This window comes from Lottia gigantea, assembly GCF_000327385.1.
Source record: "Lottia gigantea unplaced genomic scaffold LOTGIsca_68, whole genome shotgun sequence".
NCBI lineage: Eukaryota > Metazoa > Mollusca > Gastropoda > Lottiidae > Lottia > Lottia gigantea.
In genome coordinates, this window is record NW_008710315.1 from 147,913 (window position 1) to 173,338 (window position 25,426).

Genomic DNA, 25,426 nt, shown 5'->3' on the forward strand with positions numbered 1-25,426 from the left:
AGTCGTAGTTGTGCTACAGTTGACTAAAGCCAACGATTGAAATTATTCCGCCATTTGAAAACCCTTGAAAGGTTCTCCACCAGGTTACTCCATTACTGAGTTCTGGACGTTCGAAAAAAAATGTAAATACAGACAGAATTATGGAGAGGGAAATAAATGAGAAATTGTTGAAAGCGACATATTCCGCTTCGGTACCATTCTATTGAGGACAGAATTGAAACAGACATGACCTCTTCAGAACTCTCCAATCAAGCGCCACTTCATTGTTCCCACACACCGTGCGTGATATTCATTCGTATGCAATCCACCATTATACTTTGCTGATGTCGACGTTCGTGGCATCAACATTTCATTCGAACGTCTGCCGCAATATCAATATTGTGATGATAAACAAATATTATTTCAATACATTGTATTAAAAACAGTAATTACCATACAGAAATAATCATGATGGGAATAATTTTTAAATATCTGAACAATTTTTGTCTGGCATTTTTTAGATTATTTCATTAAATTTAGATTAGGCTCGGAAACAGCTTGTCATTGTAATGATCTTGTGTGTAATCTCAAATTCTATATCTAAAGGGTATTTTCGTGCAATTATTATAAAATCAAGGAGTCAATTCCTTTACATTTTCCTTTATTGAAACTTTCTTATCACAGAAACTGCATCTCTAAAACCACTTATGAAAGTCTCGAAAGTTCCCAGTTAAGAGTTCTCAACATGAGATGCTAGTATTGGATTATCAGTGCTCAAATGAAATGCTAGAATTGAAAGCATCGTTAGCAGTTCTCAAAATGAAATGCTTGTATTGGAGATGTCGTTAACAGTTCTCAAAATGAAATACAAGTATTGGAGACATCGCTAACAGTTCTCAAAATGAAATACAAGTATTGGAGACATCGCTAACAGTTCTCAAAATGAAATACAAGTATTGGAGGCATCGCTAACAGTTCTCAAAATGAAATACAAGTATTGGAGACATCGCTAACAGTTCTCAAAATAAAATACAAGTATTGGAGACATCGCTAAATGTTCTCAAAATGAAATACAAGTATTGGAGACATTGCTAACAGTTCTCAAAATGAAATACAAGTATTGGAGACATCGCTAAAAGTTCTCAAAATGAAATGCAAGTATTGGAGACATCGCTAACAGTTTTCAAAATGAAATACAAGTATTAGAGACATCGCTAACAGTTCTCAAAATGAAATACAAGTATTGGAGACATCGCTAGCAGTTCTCAAAATGAAATACAAGTATTGGAGACATCGCTAAAAGTTCTCAAAATGAAATACAAGTATTGAAGACATCGCTAATAGTTCTCAAAATGAAATGCAAGTATTGGAGACATCGCTAATAGTTCTCAAAATGAAATACAAGTATTGGAGACATCGCTAGCAGTTCTCAAAATGAAATACAAGTATTGGAGACATCGCTAAAAGTTCTCAAAATGAAATACAAGTATTGGAGACATCGCTAACAGTTCTCAAAATGAAATGCAAGTATTGGAGACATCGCTAATAGTTTTCAAAATGAAATACAAGTATTGGAGACATCGCTAACAGTTTTCAAAATGAAATACAAGTATTGGAGACATCGCTAACAGTTCTCAAAATGAAATACAAGTATTGGGAGCATCGGTAAATTCTCGCAAAACACACGGTATAGCGTTAACCCAAGACGCAAAACAATAGAGCGTTGAACTCAAATCTATATTGAAAAGCGATAATTGTAATTTGAAAATAAGTATCACATATTACAATACTCATCATGGTTGAAAGAACTGGATTCGGAAATGGGATTATGGCATACCACAGATGTACCACATGTGTCGTGAACTCATTATGTCGATATATATGTTATTATAACATATTTGTCATATTTCGATTCAATTTTCATGTTATTTTAATGATTTCTATGTTTGTTCTGATTACGAAATCGATCAGGTTTAAAGGAAGCATTCCGCATAATTGGTTGAAATTGGAATATATTGTATGTGTTTATATGCTTAAATTCCACTGGTTAGCCCGTATTGTGACACCGGTTTAGACTACCATTCGAAAGACTAGATACTAGTGGATACTAGTGAGTCATTGCCTAGGGTTTCGGCTTCAAACCCGTATTAGGTTGAAACAGATATTTCAACCCGGCGCCCAACACTCCATTCCCACACTATCACTGATACAGATCCGAGGGGCAGACAGGGAAAAAGTTTAATATGGCAATAACCTAGGCTTGGTACGCTACTGGTTGTCAACGTCAATCATGCCCCCAAAACAACAGTTGTAAAACATGTGCTATGTCTCTTTCCCGGTCAAAATCAAACCGAAACGCGCGCCTTAAAGCATAATTCCCTGACAGTCCCTCCGTGCTGCATCACCGACGTACTGGCACCTGTATCCACCTGTGTGTGCATGGATGTAACACTGGACCACTTGAACGAGCAGAAGTCGGGGAACCACTTCCTAATGAGAAAAAGGTTAAGCCAATACATATGTTCTAACTAGTAACACAATCCCAAATCGAATGACGCTGTCAAATCTTTCATTTGTGAACAGGCAAGTTATTCCAGGTGGATCTAAAGATACAATTAAATATTTTGATTTGTCTGGCCTTGGAAGCTAATTTGACCCGGTGTCTACCGAGAACGAAACGCGCAGTTAATACAATATTGCATAAACATTAGCCAATTTATCAATTTCTTAATAATTTTATCTCAAGAGAACTAACTTCTACAACAACTTTTTTCTAAACAAATATATGGGGTAATGTGCCTTTAACAAGCCGTAGTGATATATTGATTGGACCTGGCTTGTTGTAGAGATCAAACGGTCAGATCAAGAAAAAAAATCATAAAAGTATTAGAAATATGAGAAACATTCGATTAAACTTTTACCTTTTGATGTGATTGTAAAAGTCGATGTAAACATTTGATATCAATTTAATCAAGTAATGGAACTAATTAATTTTCTACCCTCAGAAATGGAATGGAGTTTTACATTCTATTATGCCCATCTAAAATGGTCAATATATCATACATGTATCATGAAATTAAGAATGGAAACGTCATGGTCGCGTGGAGCTAAAGGGCTGTGTAAATCACCGCATCTTACCTTTCCGCCCCTTAATGGGTTAATGAAGATGGGCATATTATGCAGTGTGCAATCAGGGCAATTTTACCAACAACGACATTAGCCAATATCTTTGATGGATCTTTTACGTGCATATCATACAGGCTTAGCCATCCATTAGCTCCGACCTTCATCACTGACAGAAGGACTGGGTTGAAAATTCGTAACGTATTATCTGGACCTATGCCGGGATCGAACCCCCGACCCTCAGGTTTAGAGCAACCATCATACTTACTGTCGGCCAATCAAATCATCTTTATACGCCGACATGAAAATGTGGACGTATATTGCCAGCACCCCCTGTCCGTCTATCCACATTTCATGTAGACACAATAGAGACTGCAGCTTTAATTCGATTGTGATGAAACTTGGTATGTATGTATAGATTGACGAGATCTCGGTCAAGTTCGGATTAGGTTTTAATCGGATGAAGGCTTTTGGTAATATTGCATCAAATTTGGCTTGTAGACGGGATAAAGTTTAAATATTTAATTGATTAAAATTGGTATGTTAGTATACATTGATGGGATCTTATTCAAGTTCGAATTTGTTGATAATTGATTGAACGATCATGGAGTTATTGCCCATGACATGATAAAACACAACAAATTTGGTTTGTAGAAACGATAGACGTTCCAATTTTGAATCGATCGTTATGAAACGTGGTATGCATTTATATATTGATAAGATCCTGGTTAAAAACAAATTTGGTAATAATTGGAAGAACGATTAATATCATAGAGACTACAGTGTTTATCCAATTTTGATGAAATTTGAAACTAATCTGTAGTTTGATGAGAACCTGTTTATGTGTAAATTTGATAACTACAAAATAATCATGAAGATCTTAAGCCTTTATCATTTCTGCCATCTGCCAGTGGACGTATGTTACATTCTTTGGCAAGCTATCTGAACACAAAGTAATGATATTTCCAATTAATTTTTTAATTCAGAAAATATTTGTCTCTTGATCAAGTAAGGAAACCTTAAAAAATTTGTATTTCGCTACGCTCAGCACAAGACAATTAAAAATTGATGCATTCTACAATTGAAAGCCAACACATCAAAAGCAGATAATGCATATTTATCATTTGCAATTTAGCGCTGATCGATGACCTTGTAAGATGAAATATTAACTGGTGTTTTCATCATGCTTTGCTTAAAAACGACAAAATACCCAATTTTATGCATGAAGAGATGTAATTTTATAACAAGAAAAAATCTGCTTCACTCAAAGAAATGACACATTTTTTCTTCTGTGTAAACATTTTTCCCATTTTATTTTCAATGAAACCTATTTGTCCTTTAATGATATTTTAATATCGATAAAACTTGACTTTGATAGCAGTTAAGGTTAAAATTAGTTGACAGAAAAGACTTTTACCAGCTTAAATCGGCTTATTACTTTCATTCTTATTATAGTCTTAATGGCTTAGTCTACCGTATGTACTTCACTAAAATGCTCATGGCGTCTCATTTTCTTGAAGCTCGGTCCAAGATTGACGTCATATAATCTTCATGTCAATAACGTTATCTCTTAGCCTCTGTATTCCACTTTCATTGAGTTAATTTTCATGAAAGGTGCAAATCCATTGAAAGAAGATGACGAGCCATTACGGCTAATACTGAATTGTCCTCGTTGAACTTGCTGGATGAAGTCATAACAACAATTACTGTAGACTCAAATGTAGATGAATTTAGGCTATTGCGGATAGGTTTTTTCGTTGCGCATTAAATGGCCGTCTTTGGCTGTTAAACAGTATAGTTATTGTACGGACATTCGAACAGCTTCGGTCGCCGACTCCAGTGTTGACTTAAATCTCACGTGTGCTTCCACGACAAACCAGTTTGATATTTTTCGCAGATGTTTTATCGTCTGCGAGACAGAGCGTCATCAACTATTCAGATTCATTTTCCTTTCAATTGTATGATCCGCACGTGATTATCGACATTGTCTCCTCGTGTGTCAGCAGCCGGTCGGCGAATCTTTTAAAAAATTTCTTGCCGACCAAGACCGTTCAGGTGCAAGCACCAGTAATAACATAAGCGCATTATGAAGGCCATTACGTCTAAAACGCAATCTTGCTGAACTTTAGATAAAATTGCCAGATCACCGACGGTAATGCACAAACGTAAATTAATCAGGATATTATTATAAAACACACGAAGGCCATGTCATTAGGTGAAGGCACATCAGAATAAATATGTACAAGACATAATTAGTGTTTTTTCTGTGTACACTATGGCATTGAATTCTCTCGCACACGCTTTTTAAACATAAGAGAGATTATACCGCCGTCCTTTTGCTTTGATCGTGTAGTTTTGTTATTGTTCATTCGAAAAGGGGAATATTTTATGCTTGCTTATGCCTATACTGGGTATACCAAACTATAATCTCCACGATCTTCAGGAAAACCTTTGACTCAATTGCTTCCAATAGCATCTTTTCCATTAGCTTCAATAACAGTAAAGATGGCGTAAACCTAATTTCAATTTGCCTTACATTGTTCATTAAACCAAAAATCGCTCTTACATTTACTTTGATTCTATCAAGGAACTTTGTCGATCGCTCTCAGATCCCAAGGTTTTCTCGGCTAATTGGCGACTGAAGCCATTTCAGATCGATACACCGACATGTGCTCGAGGCCATAACTCGGATATTCCGATATCAACTTATCTCTAGCTTGTCAACTTACCAGCCAAATCGGATCAGCAGATATTATTTAGGAATTAGCTTGAAACGAGCTTGGCTGTTCGGGAGGTTCATTTAAAATTGATTGAAATATAGCGTCAAACTGTTCCACATTTTGCTGAGCTTATGCTAATGAGGTTGAGTTTCATTCTGATCTCAGACAACTTGCATTGTGCTGAATAAGGTTCTCTAGCTATAAGCTACCATGATAAAGTTTTAGGGGTGTGACCTTTAGACTACTCCCGGTACAAATACAAATGGAAAGTAGATATTGAATCAAAGGCATTCTGTTATGTCGTCGACTCTTTTTTCACAAACAAGCCAGGAAACGTTTACCTCTATGCAAATTTTAATGGGCGTGGTCATAATAAGCTCGGTTTGGGTAGCGCTCGATTGGAGGGTTCTGAAGAGGTTCCGTCTGTGACAATTCTTTCCTCAATCGAACAGTACTACGGAAGCAGAATATGTCACATTCAACATTTCCCCAAATATTTCCTTCTCCGGCACACCTGGAACGCGTTGTGAACTCTGTTTCAACTTGTTTCATTGAACGTCCAGTTGATTCCATGAATCTTGATCGCGCAGAACTCAACAATCGACCAACCTTTTGGACAGTGTTTTTGTTAGTAGGTGAACCATATGGAGAAACGTTGTAACACGTATTGAGTTTATAGTTTGTAAATTTTATAGACTGTGTGTTCAGAAAACAGAAAATCATTCTCCTACATTTGAGTTCAATGGCTACCCAATGCTATCGTATCACAACCCACTAGTGGCACACAATAGTTCGTATGAACGACTTAGCGAGTAATTTGCACACCATTGTGTTTTATTTAAAAACACAAAATTGTTGTCATTTCATTAGCTGCTACTAATGTGTCGCCAATATGTTGTTTGGTTCGGATCGTTAGTATGGTTGGGTTATTTTTGTCTTATCTTGGAGCTCAATGGCTACCCAATGCTATCGTATCACTAGTTCTTATGAACGACTTTGTGGTATATGGAGACCAATACAGTCTGAAACTAGATTTTAATAGCAACATGGATAATTTGTTGGTCTAATGATAGCTTTAGATTTATCAAAAACACCTGCTACTTCCCTATATTTACATTTCTATCTTACTATTTGGAATTGGATGCTCGGGAATTTCCGATGACATCTTAGATCATGAAAAATACATTTCTTGATCTTTCAAAACGATTCTGGAAACCAAATTTCCACAAAATTACGCCATTTTCAATTATTCATTGTAGAAAATATATCGTATTTCCTTAAAAGGATTTTAGTTTTTAAACAAGAAAATGTTTTTGTTGATATCACTAATCGCTAAGGACCTTGTGTGATACAATTACAAGTATAATTTGCAATTAGAGACGTCATCTAACACTCAAATTTAGTCGAATTGCAGGAACCACAGACGTCCGATTGAAAATTAGAATGGTGCAAATTGATGCTATCAGTGTCCCCGATACACATAAAAATAGAAAAAAATACAATCCCAGCGATATACAGGAGTCTGAAAGTTGTACACAATGTTTTTTTTAAGTTTTGTTTTAATAGTTCACGACGTGTTTAGATTAATGGCGCATATTTAATTATATGAAGCAACATTTTGAATTTCGACAATGTTGTGGATAGTCTTTTTATTCGACATTTATCTTGAATTTTCTGACAATAGACATAAAGTTCGATCGCTTGACAAAACTAATCTAATTCTGAATGATTTATCTTATAAAAATGCATGTCAATTGTAACACTGATACCTGAACAAAAACAACGTATTAGATAGAGATTTTAAATCAAGCTTATCTTTCTTTTGAATGATGTATACATGCATATGGCTTATCTCACGCGCTATAAGTTGTTTTTGTAAAGAAAATAACATGAAATAGTTTCCGCATTTCTCTTCGACATTACAATAATCACGGACAACGTCATAGAGTGTACAATGAGGGAAGTACACTTGGTCTCGGTTTGTCAAAGTGGATTGCTCGCTCGTTTTCCCTTCCCTTAGATTTAAATCCTAGTATGTATGTTCTAGGGTTTTGGTTTCCTATCCCAGATAATAACTAAAAAAGAGGTATATACTTTTCGAAGGCTGTATTGCTATCTTTGTCGACTGTGCAATAATTCTAAGTTTTCTTCCGAACTCATGAACCCTCAAGTAACCCGTCTCTTCGTTTTTCTTTATCCCGGTCGAGAAGTGCTATTAGGGGCTGAGAACCGACTGTGGGCCGACTCTCGAAAGCACTAACACAGACAGGATTTTTCTTACCTAAGGGAGGAATTGAACCGACAGTACCTAAGACGAAAATCAAACTCACTTCCGACTGAACTATTTCAGTGCCAAAAATCGACCGTGCTTCAAGCACAGGTTAGACTGGCCAGGAGTCCAAAAGGTTAGTCAACAAGGTTCAAGACAAGACTGACAAAGAGCATGTCTCACCTATGCCAACGAGTTCAGCAATATAGTTATCCATGAGTAACAGAAAAACAACTTTCTTAACCTTTCTGATTATCTGTACAGATGAATAAGACGGTTTTCAGCTAAATTAGTAATACCAGAATGTCAGGCTGCCCTAATCTATTTAATGCCCAATTCCATTACTAAAATTGCTTGCGATATTTGCTTATTCTGGAAAGACGTTCGGAAATCATTACCTTTTTGTGAATTGATTTACATGGGTTTAATGGAATCGGAACATTTTGATAGCAGAGAAAACAAATAATTGAAAATTGGAGTTTAAATGACACTTTGTTCATTTTACTAAAACGTTTCGATCAGCGTTCTAAGTGGCAAACTGTGTTGGTCTAATGATCTCTTGAGGTATTAGATTCGCTCAGCAGTGGCTGAACTAGATGAGTTTCCCCTGGGATGTTTTTTTAACATATGCTCTCCTGCAGTTTTTCTGGTGGTGGATACCTGTGGACTTGGTTCAACTAGTCCTTGTGGTAGTTGGACCACTGCCCCTCGGTAGGAGATGAAAGCGTGAGAGGCTGACATGGAAAGCGTCGTTTAGTGATAATCAAACGCATTTCACCCATAACAGTATTCTTATTTACTTTACGTTTAATATTTTTCAAAAAAAATAAAACCCCAAAAAACATTTTTGATTCATAACGGCCATTTTTACTCGCATATCTAACAAGGCAAAAACGGCGTTTAGAAGTATATGCAATCTAGATCAACTTGTCCATTAGTAGAACCAAGTTACAAAACAAGTCTACATTTTTTTTTTTGTCCCAAGTCAAATCGATCCACTGAAATCACTCCAATTGACAAGAGACATTTGAAAATAAAGAGATTTTCTTTTTAAACTCGTTATCAATAAAAAAAGAATACTATATTGTGGACACATCTATTGAATTTCGTTATACTTAAATGGTAAAATCAATGAAGCATTGGCTTAATGTAGTCTAGGAAATGATTGGGAACCTACGCATACCTTTCATACAATGAAGCTCTGACCTTTATCTTGAGAAATATTTCCCAGTTATTGGTAATGAAGCTGTTCACGCACGAACTCTTCACGAAAAGCCTATTTCTTTTATAATTACGTAGCTTTCAGTTTTCAAACTAAGATAAGTTCCCCCGGGAGGAGATCTCGGCCTTGGCATATTTTGACTTCGATTAAACAGAATGAAATTGAATTTAAAAGCTTACGGAAAATCCACAATGCACTGTGTGTAATGGATAGATAGTTTCCAAATTAAATTCCACCATTTTAAGCTTTTTGACGATGTTATGTCGATTCTTAACCCTTGATTGAGACGAACCCAATCTCCTAAAATCAAAATCGCAATATTTAACCTGCCCGACTCGAATCGAATGCAAATGCTTTTTAATTTCGCTCATATTCTTGATAACATTCAAGATTTTCAATCCGTTTCCTTTGTCAGCGATGCAGGCATATTTGATGGAATTATGCGATGTTTGTACATTTCTAGTACTTTACTTCTGAAGACTATTTACATATATTCAAGACTAAAATCGACCCCCGAAGATGCCGAATATGTCACTCAAACTCTGCACACAAAGCAATGGGCCAAAACCGATTTCTTGGCAAAATTTCCACCATTGAACCCTTCATATCGTTAGCTGCCGTTATCGGCTTAATGAAGTTCAGAAAAGTCGAACGTAAAACTAACTGATATAAATATGATCATAAAATTTAATTTCCAATAACGGAATGTTAAATGTGTTTCAGCAATATTCTCGAGAATATTTCCGTTATGGCCGGAACCAATCTTCGACTGAGTATAAACATCATTTTGTAAAAACCCGATCTACACGAATGGTCTCATATTATTGCAATCGGCGCCGCTAGCTTATGTATAAATTCACTTCCGCTAATTATGAGGCATTGATACGAGTTCGTTAATTTCGATAAACGCATTTAAAGATAAATGTCAACTCCTAAAATTCTTTTTAGTATCAATGTTGTATTAAAAGGCTTTTTTCGTATAAGCTTTGCTTTGCTGTCTGAATAACCTCAATTACAACCTTAACTCCTAAAAAGTAGCATCCGGTTCTTCTATAATTCAAAAAATTGTCGTCAATTCCGCGACCCATTAGTGTTAATTAAATTTAAAGGTGAAATTTGTCGGAAATTTCATGGGAGGGGTAGGGGGATATTAGCTGACTGTTCATTGGAAGGTTATGCTAAAAAAGATGACCGTTTATACAAGTTTGACTGTGTACGAGAAATGTTTTCGTCGGCGGTTTGAGCACTGTTTATGTGACGTGCACGTCAGCACTTTATAACTACGTATTCAATAGAATTATTTTTAATTTTGCGTCTCTTTTGTCTTTTCAGAAATCAGCTCAGGAGTCACCACACCGGCATCCATTCCAGGACTTCGGGAATTCACATTCAACTTTCCAAGTGAAAAAATCGTCCAGCCCATAATGAGTGTTGATGGCCTGCCGTCGACGCCACCACCGGCGTACACATCTAGACGTAGAGCGTCAATGCATGATGCAATAGATCTCACCAAAATTGATGCTAGACTCTATGAGAAAAAGGTAAGACTGTCATTTTCGTGTTGAAGTATTTCGAGCTTCCAAGAAGATAGTCAAGAAGAAATCGTGAAAGGGACAGATGGACGATCCCAACTTTTTGTGTACATCGAAAAAACTTGTATCTATTTCATATACTTAAAATGACCCTTACCATGTCTGAAACCTGGGTCAAACACACCAGATTCGACATTAATATGATCAGTTCAGTTAACTAAAAGTGTGTCAGGAAGACAAAAGGTTTTGAAATCTGCCGTTGGGCAAAATTGCTCCCGTGTAATTTTTCAACCAAAATGCTCAAAGGTATTGAATAAATGCCTCCGATGTCGATAGCGAATCAAAGTTTGTACACCCTTCAGAAACTCTTGATGCCAGTGTGCGACTTCGTTTGTCAACTTGGCATCGCTTTTAGAGTCATTGGATTTGAATATGAGTATTTGGATATTCATTAAGTTAATCCTTACCATTGTTTGTGAAATAAGCATCAAGACAATTACCGACATATTCGAGAGAGACAATACGACAATGTAAAACTATGCGAGAGTAATTAGATCTACCGTAGCTAACGAATTAATGGGCTTGTAAAGGAGTTTTCTAAATTTTGTATGTGTATCGGGGCCACTAATTGTATCTGTTTGCATCATTCCAATTTTCAGTCAGATGTCTGTGGTTCTTTTAATTCCACAAAAAAAATGTTTGATGCCGTCAATATTCGCAAAATATGCATTATCGCATAGAGCCCTTTGCGATTAGTGACGTCATCGAACATGCCATATGTGTCCCCGATATACATAATTTTTTTTAGAAAATCTCTTTAGAATCCTTCTAAGCCTTAATATTTTTTTTAAATAAGTCTGAGATAATTAACGACATATTCGCGAGGGACAATACGAGGGATATCGACGAAAAAAAAAATAAATTCAAAGTTAGAGCAAGACTGTCTGTGGAAAGAAATTATACAACCGGATTCATTGATATTGATGTCTGTATGAAGAATAACTGTGTCAATTGAACACGTAGCCATCTCGAAATTGATGTTCATTAATTTATCTTCGTGTTCTTGCATAATGCGATAAACGTCTTGTCGTGACGTCAGTCCATTTCCCAGTAATCACGATTTGACAAAAATAGAATAAAATCGACATTAAATTCAATAACGGAGATTGACATCAGCACATACAAGTTGGTGGTCGTAGAAATGTTGAAGGTGTACCGACAAATCCTGTTGACATACTAATCGTGATTAAAGAGAGATTAAATTAAAGAAACAGATGTACTGATATATTCGTCGTGATATATATATATATATATATATATGGTTATGTCTATGTACCTATTTATATACGCTCCAATATAACAATACAATACAATACAATGTAGGCCCTATATAGTCTTCAAAAATACTAGAAATTCACAAAAATAGCATAATTCCTTCAAAAATACCTCATACTAAGAATTTCACTTTATTTTTCTATGTCTCTTTTCTATATGGCAGAGTCTCGAGAAAAGACGAGTCGTCATTTTAACATTCAAACGCATATAATTCTAACTACACATGTATTTGAAAGCTCAAATGTCGCCGATGAGCTGTGATCACTATTACTGATTAGCTTAGCGTAGAAATTCCCGTTTCTGAGACTAAAGTACGATTGGAGAAAAAATGGCGAATCTGTTCCTTTAAAAAGAAAAGAATTAAAACAAGTTCACGAGTTCCAACCGTTAATCAAAAATCGAAGTCTCTGACAGGATTGAAGAAAATACAAAAGAACCATTTACATTAGTATTACTTGAGGACAACTTTTTATTGTGTAACTTTGACGAAAGCGTAGGTGTTTGGACAAGTTCTATAGAGGTTATGTTCTACTCTTACACGCCTTATCGTGTTCAATGCAAATAGAACAATATTGAAAATAGCAGTTAAAATAGCATACATAATTTAATGGCACAAAAGGTTGATTGATTTAAAAACACAATAAACAGGGCAGGTCAGCGAAAATGCTTAATGCTTAAGTTGGTCTCTTTGGAAATTGAAAATGGCATTTCTTTCGATTTGTTTCTTTTGCAACTTGCAAAGACTAGTACACGAGGATCCTCTGATCGGATGTAGCAGAAAAATCCGAAGGACATGTTACTTTTTCAGCCTATACCAAGATAATATTACACGCTTGTATGTGATTCCTTTATTGATATCATTGAAGTGAAACATGCGACTGTTTTGTATTACCAGAACAGTGGTATTAGCAAGCGGTGGCTTTTGAAAGGGAGAAGGGGTTTAAAACAAAAACTGAAATGAAGTGACCAAAGCAAGCGAACTCACTGAACATAGACGTAACATCTTCACAATGTCAAGCTATTATGAACTTCGCCTTATATCTCGACTGCAATAACCACTATTCTTGTATCATGGAATGCGATTTGATTGGATTGTATGTCAGCGAATACAGCCAATCCGAGCTTCATTTATAACGTGCACTCAAGGTATAAGTAAGAACTTCGAAATAGTTTGACATTGTCAAGATGTGACGCTATATCTTGCTTCTACTATAATCCTCGACAGGGAAGACTTCAGTAAGATAAGGTCACTACAAGAAGCCATATGTTAAACTGATTTCCTGCCTATCTCTGTTCAATTCCATTTCTGAAAGAAACTTCTTTACGTATTTGGTCTGATCACGCAAGGGAAACTTGTTTTTCGTGCTTATCACAGCTTTCCAGAAATAGTGTTTAACACGTTTTAAAGTTGGTTTTTTTAATATTTCATACAAAGGATATAAAATAAAGACGTAGTTCATAACAAGCAACGGTCATGTTCGATTTAGAAACATACTTCCAAATGAGGTAAAACCCCGATTAGAAACAAGTGGCTCAACTAGATGAGTGTGGGCCTATGGACTTAATAGTAACATAATGCTCTTCTGCATTTTTTGTGGAGGTAGGGTCTCCCGTAGGGATGGGACTTGGTTTAACCAGTCCCTATGGTAGTTGAGTCACTGTTTGAAACATCACAAAAAAATTGATACTGACAATCCTACCTGTGAAACGAAACCCGAAGGCCAAAACAACATATTGGCAATACATCGGTTGCAGCTAATGAACTTTTCACTAAAGGAAGTATATCAATCATAAATGAGGACATATTTCATAATGGAAAGTGCTATCAGGTGAAGAGTAAGCGTAAGTCAATTAATTCTCGACAAAAATAGTATAATTGTATAATTGTGTTATGGTTATGTTCACATTGTTTTACTATGCGACAAACGAACTCTATGAGAATCTGGATTTACAACGGCTACTATCAACAGGCAGCACTTGAGTAAATGTGGATAATTGCAGAAGTCTTGTGTCTGACATCGCAGTTTCTGTCGGTCCTCATCAGTTGCTCATGTTTTACTATGTACCCAAATTGGGACCAGGTTGTCAGTCTGGGCTTTTGGAAGATGTGATCATCTAGTTGGTAGTAGTTTGTCAATTTCTGAAAGTCGACTGTGACGGTTCCAATGAAGATGTGATCATCCATATCGTAGTAGTTTGACAAATTCTCAAAGTCGACTGTGACGGACCCAATGAAGATGTGATCATCCAGTTGATAGTAGTTTGACAATTTCTCAAAATCGACTGTGACGGATCCAATGAAGTGCCATGAATCGGCCTTGACCGCTTCTAGTATTAAATGACATAGAAATTGTTTGGCAGCTAACCTAATAATACTAGTGACCCAAAACCAACTACACGTATTCTACGCGATTTCTGCATTAGCCACTACTCCTAAGAATACGTTGTATGAACAACTGACCTACAAAGTTATATCACATTGGAGACCACTTTAAAAGAAAAACAAAAGCAACAATATCGATACACGCAATAGTGTCACACTAACAAAATGAGTTTGGGTTTGGATGAATGTTGATCCATGGAGTTCATAAAGATTCTAGTTGCACACCACCTGCGTCATGTCAGCACCTTTTTATATATAATTAAGTGAAACGCAAATTTTAATTCAAGAGCACTTTGGAAATGAAACTGAAAAATTAGATGGTAGCTTCAGAATAACATCGGCTTCATTTCCTTCTGCCAGGCAATTTTGACTATAGACATTATAGAAAGGAAATTAACAAAACCCTACTCTATTGAGAATATATTTTTTTTGTGATTTTGAAAATTGTAAGAACAGATTTGGAAAGGTTATTTAATTGTGTCTAATGGAGTTAGTTTCTGTATACCAGAAAGTTTAGACGAATGCAATACCACTTAAATAATAATTGATATGTAGGCTTTCCAACACCATCTGCCAAGGTCTAAGTAATTATTGAAGTGAAGCTCAATGGCTTAAACAGGAATCCAAGACTTCCTGAGAATTCCTCTATATTTCTGACCAGTGGTATTTTTTTTTGGGGGGGGGGGGGGGGAATAAAAGCACTAAAATTTGGTTAAAGGAATAGATTTCGGGGAAGGGAGGGTTTGATTCTCCCAAATGTACAGGCCTAGGGTGGAGCAGACACTTTATTTAGAAATTAGGATTAAGGGTCTTGATATTGGGTTTTCTTCTGTTCTTATTCTGATCTGAAATTAGAAAAAATAACTCGCCCAATGGGCGAGAAGTATAGTATCTGTTATGTACTGATTGTTTTTAGTTTACTATGAACAATATTGTCATTTAAGTTCTTATTTTTTGAATATGCAACTATCATTTTTTGCTTATAGACATGGGGGAATTTCTCTTGAAGGCTCTTATAGTGGGCATGAACTATCTTGTTTGCTCGATTGCTTGTTGTATTAAACGGGACAACAAAGGGTGCTATGCCTACATTATGATGAATATTTAGTCCTATAGGTCTTGCTGGATTCAATGTCTCAATCCAATGGGCCTCCCTAGATTGACGGAATTTGTTTTGCATCTACTGGACAAACATGGAGCACTTCTTAAACCTGGAGGTACTTGGGCATAAAGTCTGTTTTTAGCTGCTATCTGTGCTGAGGTGGAATTTTTTATGTTTCGTAAAAATCGTTTAGAGTACCCACGCTCTTTCAGTTTTGAGAAAACAATCGTACAGGCTTGGTTGAAATCAGAAGATCTTGTACAAATTCGATGAAATCGTAAAACTTGTGACTTAATTATACCAGAAAAGGTATGTTTAGGGTGAAAGGAGCTCTTGTGCAAGAGTTGATGAGTATCAGTTTCTTTGAAATACACTTTAATATCCAGTTTATTTGTTTCGGCTATGGAATCTCCAAACAGTAAGCACCTTCTGCCTTCAATGCGACAACAGGCTCTATTGTACACTTTTGAAGCGCATTCTACCTTCGGTTTGACCCTTTGACTTTGTCGTACACTTAGGAAATACTATTCTTGAATTACACCCAATATGCCAAAGACACGACAATATAGTTAAATTGGGTGGAATTGGGAGTGTACTTTCATATAAATGAGTCCACATTTCATTAACCTAGTAAACTAGTAACCTAGTAAGAAGCCATACCCCTTCAAATTTTAGTAATTTTGAGAGTCAAACGTCCCAGACAAGTTCCGCGCGGTGGAGGGCTATTGGGCCATGGTGCTCTCTTCAGGCCAGCGAAAGGTCTTATTTTGAAGTGAAAATTAAGCCCTTTAAATGCCCAAATTTCATCTTAGCCCTTCCGAAAAAAGTCTTTTTTGGGACCTCTGGCAGCCCCCGGCCTCAAGGGGCTCCGGCGTCGGAGAGACAACTCATTATTGGCCCCCCAGACATTTTCTAGATAAGCCCCTGGTTGAATAGTATATTCACGGCTACGTAAACTATCGAGAGTTGTCGAAAATGAATCAGTAACCGTTAAGTATACAATGCGAAATCCATTTTTCGTAATGAATGGTATCGAATGTCCGAGACAACTCCTAACCTTTGACAAAGCACATCCAAAATGGCTGACAATTTAAAAGGAGCAAGAAGTCAAATAGATCAAATTGGTTTGAAATAGAAATATAATCCTTTAAAACCCGTCTTGATTCATCAATTTGACTGAATATAGTTTTATATTCCAAGCGACCTAGGGCAATCCAGCTGTAACAAGGTACGTGGAGTCAGCATGGCAACCAGGAGTTCAGATAGCTAGCTGTTCATCTCAATCAATACAACTAGAAGAAATCTGGTGTCTTCGATTTGCCTTGATGGAGCTGTTCTTGGTTTAACTGTGCCCGTATATGATAATCACTGAAATCACTATTTTTTGTGGTTCCTATTTGTCATGGTTGCTGCTTATCTTTAGCAGCTATGACGGCTGTGGCACCAGGCAGGGTATACTTACTCTTTTAGACACCTGATACCACCTTTTCATAATGAAATACTTCCCGACTTATGATTGATATACTTCCTCGTGTGAAAAGTTAGTTTCGTTTCGTTTGCGGTTCAGATCATGCAGTCGGATCATTGGGGTGGAAAGTTTGGAAAACCTTAGCCTAGTTTGCACAAAATATTTAAAAAAAAAAAAAATTCACACCAGAAGAAGGCATACCAAACGAACCAATCGAATTGTCAATTCCATCATTTAGTCGTCAATTTTAAGGAAAAAATGTCGACCATTTCCGTAATAGAAATCAAATTGCTTTATGTTATTTTCTATCGAATTAACAAAAATCAATTTACCGGAGAAATAGAAATTTTTATGCGTGGTCTTCATTCGCTACAACCACTTAGAGGTTGTAATTGGGCTAAAATTGCTTTTATTTGAATATAATGTGGACTCTCATGGACTGAATTTTGTAACTATTGGTTACACACATTTGTACACCTACAGTGGCGTAGCGAGAATTTCATCGATTTTCTGAGCGCCCCGGGGTCCCTTGGCGGCCTTTTAGAGGGGACTAGCCATGATGGGCTTCACGGGGCCCCTCCCTGGAAAACTGGGAAGCCAGAGAATACCTCGAACCAGATTTTGTAAGTGTAAGTGGAATACAATTTTCATTTTTTATGACCCGACTGAAAAAGGGGGTGGGGGGTGGGCGGCGTATGGCCCAAAAATTACCACCGTAATACTCCACTGTAAACATCAAATTGATTCATGAAGAATAAAAGTTCCTGTTTTCTAAATGATGTAGAAGTAATTTAAATTGAAGCCGTCAAAATATTATTTTATTACATATTATGAATGTCATAAAAATGTCAAAGAGTTATGGAAATATGTCGATTCAAATATAGACTGATTTTTATATGACACTAATTCCAAGGCGAAACAATATTTCCTTCATAAGCCAAGTGATTTTATTACCTTATTTATTTTCTGCTGCTGTCGATCGGGTCTTTGGCAATGAAGTTTTACACACAACAGTTCGTATATTTCACTAAAATGCAACCAACAGAGTTTTTTTTACTCTTTCGTATTGTACGTGACAATTTCAAGCATTTCTTATACTTTAACGAAATTGTCCATCCGTTCTGCGTCGTTTGTGCTGCAGCGTCATACTGATCTACAAACGTTTCTAAAATCCTTCCCATATCATACTATCTACAAAATTTGCACCTTTTACACTAACCAAGCGAATTAGGTTTCGAACTTACTGCTCCGCATCTTTTTGAATCATCGACCTCGTGCACTATTTTTAATAAGCGATTTGCTTCGAACATTGAATGCAAAAACGTACAACATTAATAACAACATTCGTGATGCTATAATGTCCATGTAGTTAAAATTGATCTAAGCAATGTTTTATACAACACACTATTTTTTAGCTCATTTGTCTGCTCGATTAAATTACATTATTATTTATACCAAGTAAGTTTATTCTTACAATCTTGTAAACATAGAGCGTGTGTGTAAAATTAACGAGATTCAAATGAGGCTTTCCAGAAAATTTTATGTGCTCAGAAGACACTGAAAGCTTCCATTTGGAATTCCCACCCGCCATGGTTAGATCACCGTTGTCGTTACATACTTGTGGCTTTCTGTAACTGAAATACAGTATACGTTTACTTCGCTTCTTGTGGTGCAATTTTTTAGAGCGAGACAAAATAAAGATAAAGTGTCGACCAAGGAATTAATCGTTCTGCTTTTGGTCATCGCTATAGCACATGCATGTTGAAATACCTCTTGCATAAGTCTGTTAAAAATAATTTTAAAACAGAACATGAAACATGTTAATCAGAGTTCCACGCTTATTTGGTGTTGTCTGAAGATCGTCCATCGTTAAACTCTGCGTAACAATATGTTCCAGGCTCTGATTTAATATTTCTTTATAGCTCTATAATTGATGTAGTGAAAATATTGTGTTATCGTAATCTAAGACTAATCCATACACGTCAGACAATTGCGTTAATCAAAATATCGTGCAAAACATGGCAAAATCGAGAGTAAAAGTTGTATAGTAGTGTATTGTATTGTATTATTGTAGGTCTGCAAAATATATAAGTTTAGACAAAAGTAAACCCAAAGATCTTTTTTTCGTAATTTCAGTCTTTGGTGATGCGGAATATATAAGCTTGGTCAAGAGGAACTCCAAAGAACTCATTCAATTGCTTTTTTCTCATTTCAGCCTTTGGTGAGACAGACTTCCGTATCGTCCATTCAAGAAGACAATAATGGAAACATTCATTTTAGTTTGGAATACAACAAAGAAACTTCAATATTAACTGTCCATTTAATACAAGCTCAGGACCTCGTCCCTAGAGACTGTAGCAGCACCTTAGATCCGTATTGTAGAGTCTCATTGTTACCGGATCGTCGGGGAGACCTTCAGAGTAAGATTCAACGTAAAACTTTAAATCCGATTTTCGAGGAACCTCTTATGTTTGAGCTAGGAGCTAATAAGCTGCCCTCGACAACGTTGGAAATTCTAGTGTTTGACTATGATCAGTTCTCACAGGATGAGTGTATTGGTCAACTCCATGTGTCTCTAGATACTGTGGATTTCAGTGAAAAAACCATTCTTTGGAAGGGACTAATGCCTCCTGATAAACCGAAAGACGTAAGTAATTGTGTTTCTAACGATCCTGGTCCTAATATAGTGCATTGTAGTTTTCAAAGAAAAAAAAGAGTAGATGTTCAACATGGCTCTTGGCTGGTTATCCCAGCACATTTACAGCTTGCTTGGCTCGAATAATCTGCATAGATCACTATTCCACAATTGAGTCTGACCGGATCATCCCAAATATTACCAATAACCCCAATTAATTCCATTTCCAAAATTTGCCATCTGCAGTTCAGTTAAGAGAATCAATTTGATATGGACCATAGAGATCAACCTTTAAAAAATGGAAAATGTGGGGTGATTCAGTATGCTTTCAAATCCCTTAATTATAGTTCACGACCATCTTTTTTAGAATTAGTTACCTTTTTTGAGAGGTTAAAATGTTGAATTTCTTGTAAATTGACATTTATCTTAAAATGGATAAAATTTGTGGTTTATGAAGGAAGTTAAGTCGTTAAAATACTGATAACGTTATGATGCTACAAAGTATTACCCCAAAAAGCTAAGTCCCAGCCACTAATCAATCGAATATTTTGCGTCACGTCCATATAAATTATATTTTCTAGCATGAAGAAATAGGAGATATTATGTTTTCCATGTCCTACCTACAGAGTGCTGAGAGGTTAACAGTAGCCGTTACCAAAGCTAGAAATTTGAGACATCCTGAAGATGGGAAGTTATCGTTAGGTAAGGTCAAATAATATATTTTCCTATGTTATCGGTGTTCAGAACAAACATATCCTTTGATATACGACTGGCTGCATCGTAACTTTAATTTCGGTTCACGCCTATAAACAAACCAATCTAATGATGCTTGATACTCAAAGTCAACGGATAGACATATATGTTAAGCACATGTTACCGTTCATCATTATCAGTAGACTCTGAATCGATCTTCATAAATAATCAGGATGCATTTTGGTCACATAATAACATTTTTAGTTCGTGGTGGTTAAAAAGCACAACAACACCCGGAAGATATGCATCTTGGTAAAATAAGTCACTACTCTGTCGATTTTGACATCAAAGTTAAAGAAAACGTATTGATTGATGGTTTGTCGAAATGTTCGCTTGGTTAGGAACAGTATATTCTGTCTTCATTCTAATCTAAAACGATTTATACCAAGGTAGCGTACTGTTGATATTCATTTCAACAAATCACAGCGCGCAAAGTAGAGCGATATAGCCAATGAGATTATGAGACTGCAAATACTCACTAGCAAAGGTGATTCTGTTTGATTTTCTGCTACAAATAGCTTGAAACGTCACTAGTACGTGACCTTGGTATAAATCTTGTTAGATTACAATGAAGGCGGACACAAAATAATAAGGGAACGAAATTGTAATCTAACTAGATTGCACTCTGTCCGCCTAATTTCATCTGATGGGTAGACTGCTTGGATAACATGAGAGAAACAAGTTTCATTAAAATGTCACAAGTATATCAAACTGTAGACTTCGCTCTATTACAATTTTACAATTATATATGTATCTAATGTGTCTGCTTTCAGAGTCATAAAAATCTATTTTTATAAAAGTTATCTAACTCCCGGAAGACCAAATTATAAGTCAGACAAAAGAGGGTCGTTTAAATAGAAGCGTAACCAATTTTTTTTATATTCATCTTCAATGTTTCGTTGCCTTTCTATTGAATCTAATGAAATGGGCTTCAAGTTTACTTCTGAAATTTCTGGTGCCTAATCTGACCGAAGACGAAAGACAGCGCCATGAAAAGTGGGATATTTTGTCAGGACAGAGGCATTGGCGCACACCTCTACGAATTCCAAGTGCTGATTGATACGAAACTTACACAGAATTTATGCTCGTGGTTATACGTACTATTTCCAATATAACAACAACATTGGCCATGTTAACCTTCTAATATTGTTGTGGATTTGATAAAAATCAGTAGTAACTGTAAGGGTGCTCCGGAACAGAGAACTCGCCTCTGTCTGAAACCCATCGCGTAATTGTATAGCAAATTGTGTCCATGTACAGCCGTCATTAGAAGATGTCGACAGGAAGTCATACGGAGTCAAATCGAACTGTCAATACTGATGAGGAATCTATTCATTATCAGTCTATCGTTGATTCATTAAAGTCATGTACAATCTTGATAACAACCAGTAACAACACCTGCTATTATCCCTTAGCTTAAAGTCGCAGTGTGTTGGTTCGTCTTCGTTCGTTCTTTTTCGATTTTTCTGAATTTCAATAGGGTTAATGTTTGGGCGATAATAAAAAATTACACCAAGCTTCCTCAAAATACATTAAGAGCTGTCTAGAATGCTTACGATTGAACGCATTTTTAAGGTCAAGGGCTATAACTAATATATATTATATTACATATACATAATGTTATAATATAACATATATATTTGCTGATTTCAATAGGGTTCATTCTCGGGTAATATTTCGAAATTTGTCAAGAATTCTGCCAAGGGCAATTATTCATGAAAAATATTTTTCAATTTTTAATTATTAATAGACTTCATCCTTGGGTGAAAATAAACAATTTCATCACGTTTCGTCAAAATCCGTCAAGAATTGAGTCTTCTAGAGTGTTAAAGAACAATTGTAGACAACCAACGGACCGACATGGTTAACGCCAATATACGCTCAACATTTTCTGTGGGCGTATAAAAATTATATGATAATCCCCCTTTAATTGGAAAGATTTAGATTCGTAATCAGGATCAAATCGCTATTGGCCTGTCCTTGACATTTTATATGATCGCTATCGTGATTAATAACCCTAATTTACAGCACCCAATAGCGAGCGGCCATAAACCAGGTGTCCAGCTAATACTAGTGACAAGTTGTTAAATCAATGTCGGGGGAAACCATAGTGCAAAAGCGGTTAACTGACACGCAATAATTCGAGGGAACAATTTATCGTCATTGTTACTATTGATATTAAAGGGGGCGATCAATTGGTGTGTTCCGCACGATCGGGAACATGGTTCAGAATTCAAGTGTTTATCCATCCATAATTATCCACGTTAGAAAGTTACGTTGACGACTCGTCTTTTGCGAAGTAGGGTGTTCTCTTAATTTTTTACCGTAGATATGCTAAAAAAAAAACATGAAAATTGATCCTGAAATTTGTGTAAAGTGAGGTATATGACGTATAATAGATGGCGTAGATAGCAAATGCCGAGATCCCTTGTCAGATGGAAATTTAAATGTTATTTCTGCTGTCAAGATAAAAAAAAATCTATAATTGCACACTGCATGGCGTTGTCAGTCCTCATTAGCCCAAACAGGGGGACCGGCAAATGTCATTGCAAGGAATCATAATTGATGATGAGTTTTGTAAATTGGATCTCAAAGAAACAACAACAACTCTCCAAATCTTCCTTCCTGGAACAACTTTTTTGGTATTAATATGTTTTTCCAGTGTTATCCAAAGCATCGGATAAAATTGGCGTATTTATATTGGATTATGGTGTTTTAGAATTTCATACGACAGAAATCCATAACAGAACAAACGGAAATATCAGAATTGATTGCAAGGAATAGATGTTTAGAAAAATGAAGACTTGTATTTCATTAACGGTACTTGTTAATTTGACGAACTGGAAATTTTGACATTTATTTTAACATTGGATTATATACTAAGAGAATCGGAATATGGGCGTATTTCTGCTTATTCAAATAGTTTTGATTGCCACTTTAAGTGTTCCATATAAAAATCTTTTGAAAGTAAAACAAGTTTAGCAAGTACTCTTCTGCGCTTGATAGGTCTGCAATTTGACGCAGTGTGCAATTATATTAAAAATATATTGTACGACTATATTTGTGCACACCTTTTTATAACAAAAACACAAGACGATAATATGGAATATGGAATATAACACACTTCTTTAATAAAGTTGGACACATAACGTTTTAACACATTATTCTCTTGCCATCACATCTGATGACGACACGTGTATATATTCCATAATATCGTCTTGTGTTTTTGTTATATGTGCTCCTCGCTTCTACATGTCGTTCAAATCTTACACCTTTTTATGATTCTGAGTTATTATTTTCGGAGAACCAATAGACGTATGGTTTTAAAAATATGATCTAGATTCCAATACGACAGGAACCTCACAAATATTCGTTATCGACAATACGTATCCTCGATAATGATAGAAAAATGGTTTGCACCCCAAATTGTATTGTCACTTTATTAGTGTCCCAAATTATGTGTCAGAATGCACCAAATCAATTCAATGTTTCTAAAATTTGCACAGGGAGAACCTCCGAGGGGCTACTTTAGATATTTGAGACAAGACGTTAGTTGCTGAATTCAGCCTCGACATTTGTTCCCCTCATTAAGTCAGTGTGCGTCTTATTCTTCTCCCAGTCTCGGGAGGCTGGCACGGCCACTGATTGCCGTCAAGTACCATAAGTCGTAAAATTAAGAAACGGGACCCTGGCGTTCGACAATTAACACGAAGTATTGGGTGATTTCTTCTTGAGGTGAACACACTCGACCAAAAGAAAGTAACTACAACCATTTATTTGATGAGTCTTAGCGCTAATCTGTTGATGATTTGTTCGATAAAACAAATTAAAAGTCAACGATGTCAACTGCGTGTTAAGAATAATGGATATTGCTGTCAAAACGAATCGCTCACGGTAGTTAATAAAGAACAAATTGATTGAATATACAGAGGGAATGATGGACGGAAATGTCCTACTAATTAAATGAGTATAATGGAATTTGTTAGATTTGTTATTCCGTTGATGGTCTCCAGTGGCGATCGTAGAGTGACATAGAATTTAAACCCCAGGGAAATGACTTTGATTATTCTTCTTTAAATTACATCTCCTTTTGTACTCTTGTATGATATTAGACCAAAACATCTGGCTCTATTCTAGCTATTTTGACAGTTGTCGGCTGGTGTAGAGACAAAAAAAAGTAGGACCTGTTTTATGGAAATATATTCCATATTCGCCAATAGCTGTCAAAATATTTATCAGCGGCTGGAATTGAGGCAGATGTATCTGACTAGTATGAATTGAAACGAAATGGAATTGCACTCCTTGTGCTTTCCTGCTAATGGAAGGATCAGGATTGATGTTTATTGAGGACAGATCGAACAATTGGTAATAAGGCTAAGTTTTTGTAGCATCTGCCACTTCAAATTGGCACAACCTTCGGGTCAATTATTATTGCAACATCCGAATAGAAATACACATATTTCGTTTCAGAACGTCTGTCCGACCGACCTGTATCACTTACAAAGATAGTTACAAGGTTTTTCAATGTTAAAATAGTGACCAATGCATTAATAAAAAAGCGATATTTCGGATAGTGCTGGACTCCCAAGATATCATGGGTGCATCCACAAAAGTAGATAAAATCGTCAACCATATCGGAGGCCAAAATATGAACAGGTTATAGCATGGTTTTAACGATTAATGAACTAAACTATAAAGTTTTGTTCTGCTCCTTGCTGAGCTAATGCAATCGGGCAACGTCATGCGATAAGGTAATTTATGCAAGGCAGTGTCTCTAGCTTAAGTCTTTTTGGTTTCCAACTATAGAAAATTGACCGTCTACTGCTCCAATCTGAACAACTAATGATCGCAAGCTGTGATTTTTCAGTTGTCGATGCGTAAAAACCATTTCTTTATTGAAAATCC

The 25,426-nt window shown here is 36.1% G+C and overlaps 1 protein-coding gene across 1 annotated transcript in view; it reads left to right on the forward strand.

Annotated features, from left to right (window-relative positions):
- Window positions 1-25,426, forward strand: part of Sytalpha — a gene marked incomplete at both ends in the record, with an annotated part of 46,377 nt that overhangs the window by 14,196 nt on the left and 6,755 nt on the right. Inside the window, 3 exons of the mRNA XM_009065198.1 lie at window positions 10,646-10,854; window positions 19,349-19,780; window positions 20,350-20,470. Coding sequence (XP_009063446.1) covers window positions 10,646-10,854; window positions 19,349-19,780; window positions 20,350-20,470 — 762 coding nt within the window. The remainder of the gene's footprint in view (window positions 1-10,645; window positions 10,855-19,348; window positions 19,781-20,349; window positions 20,471-25,426) is intronic.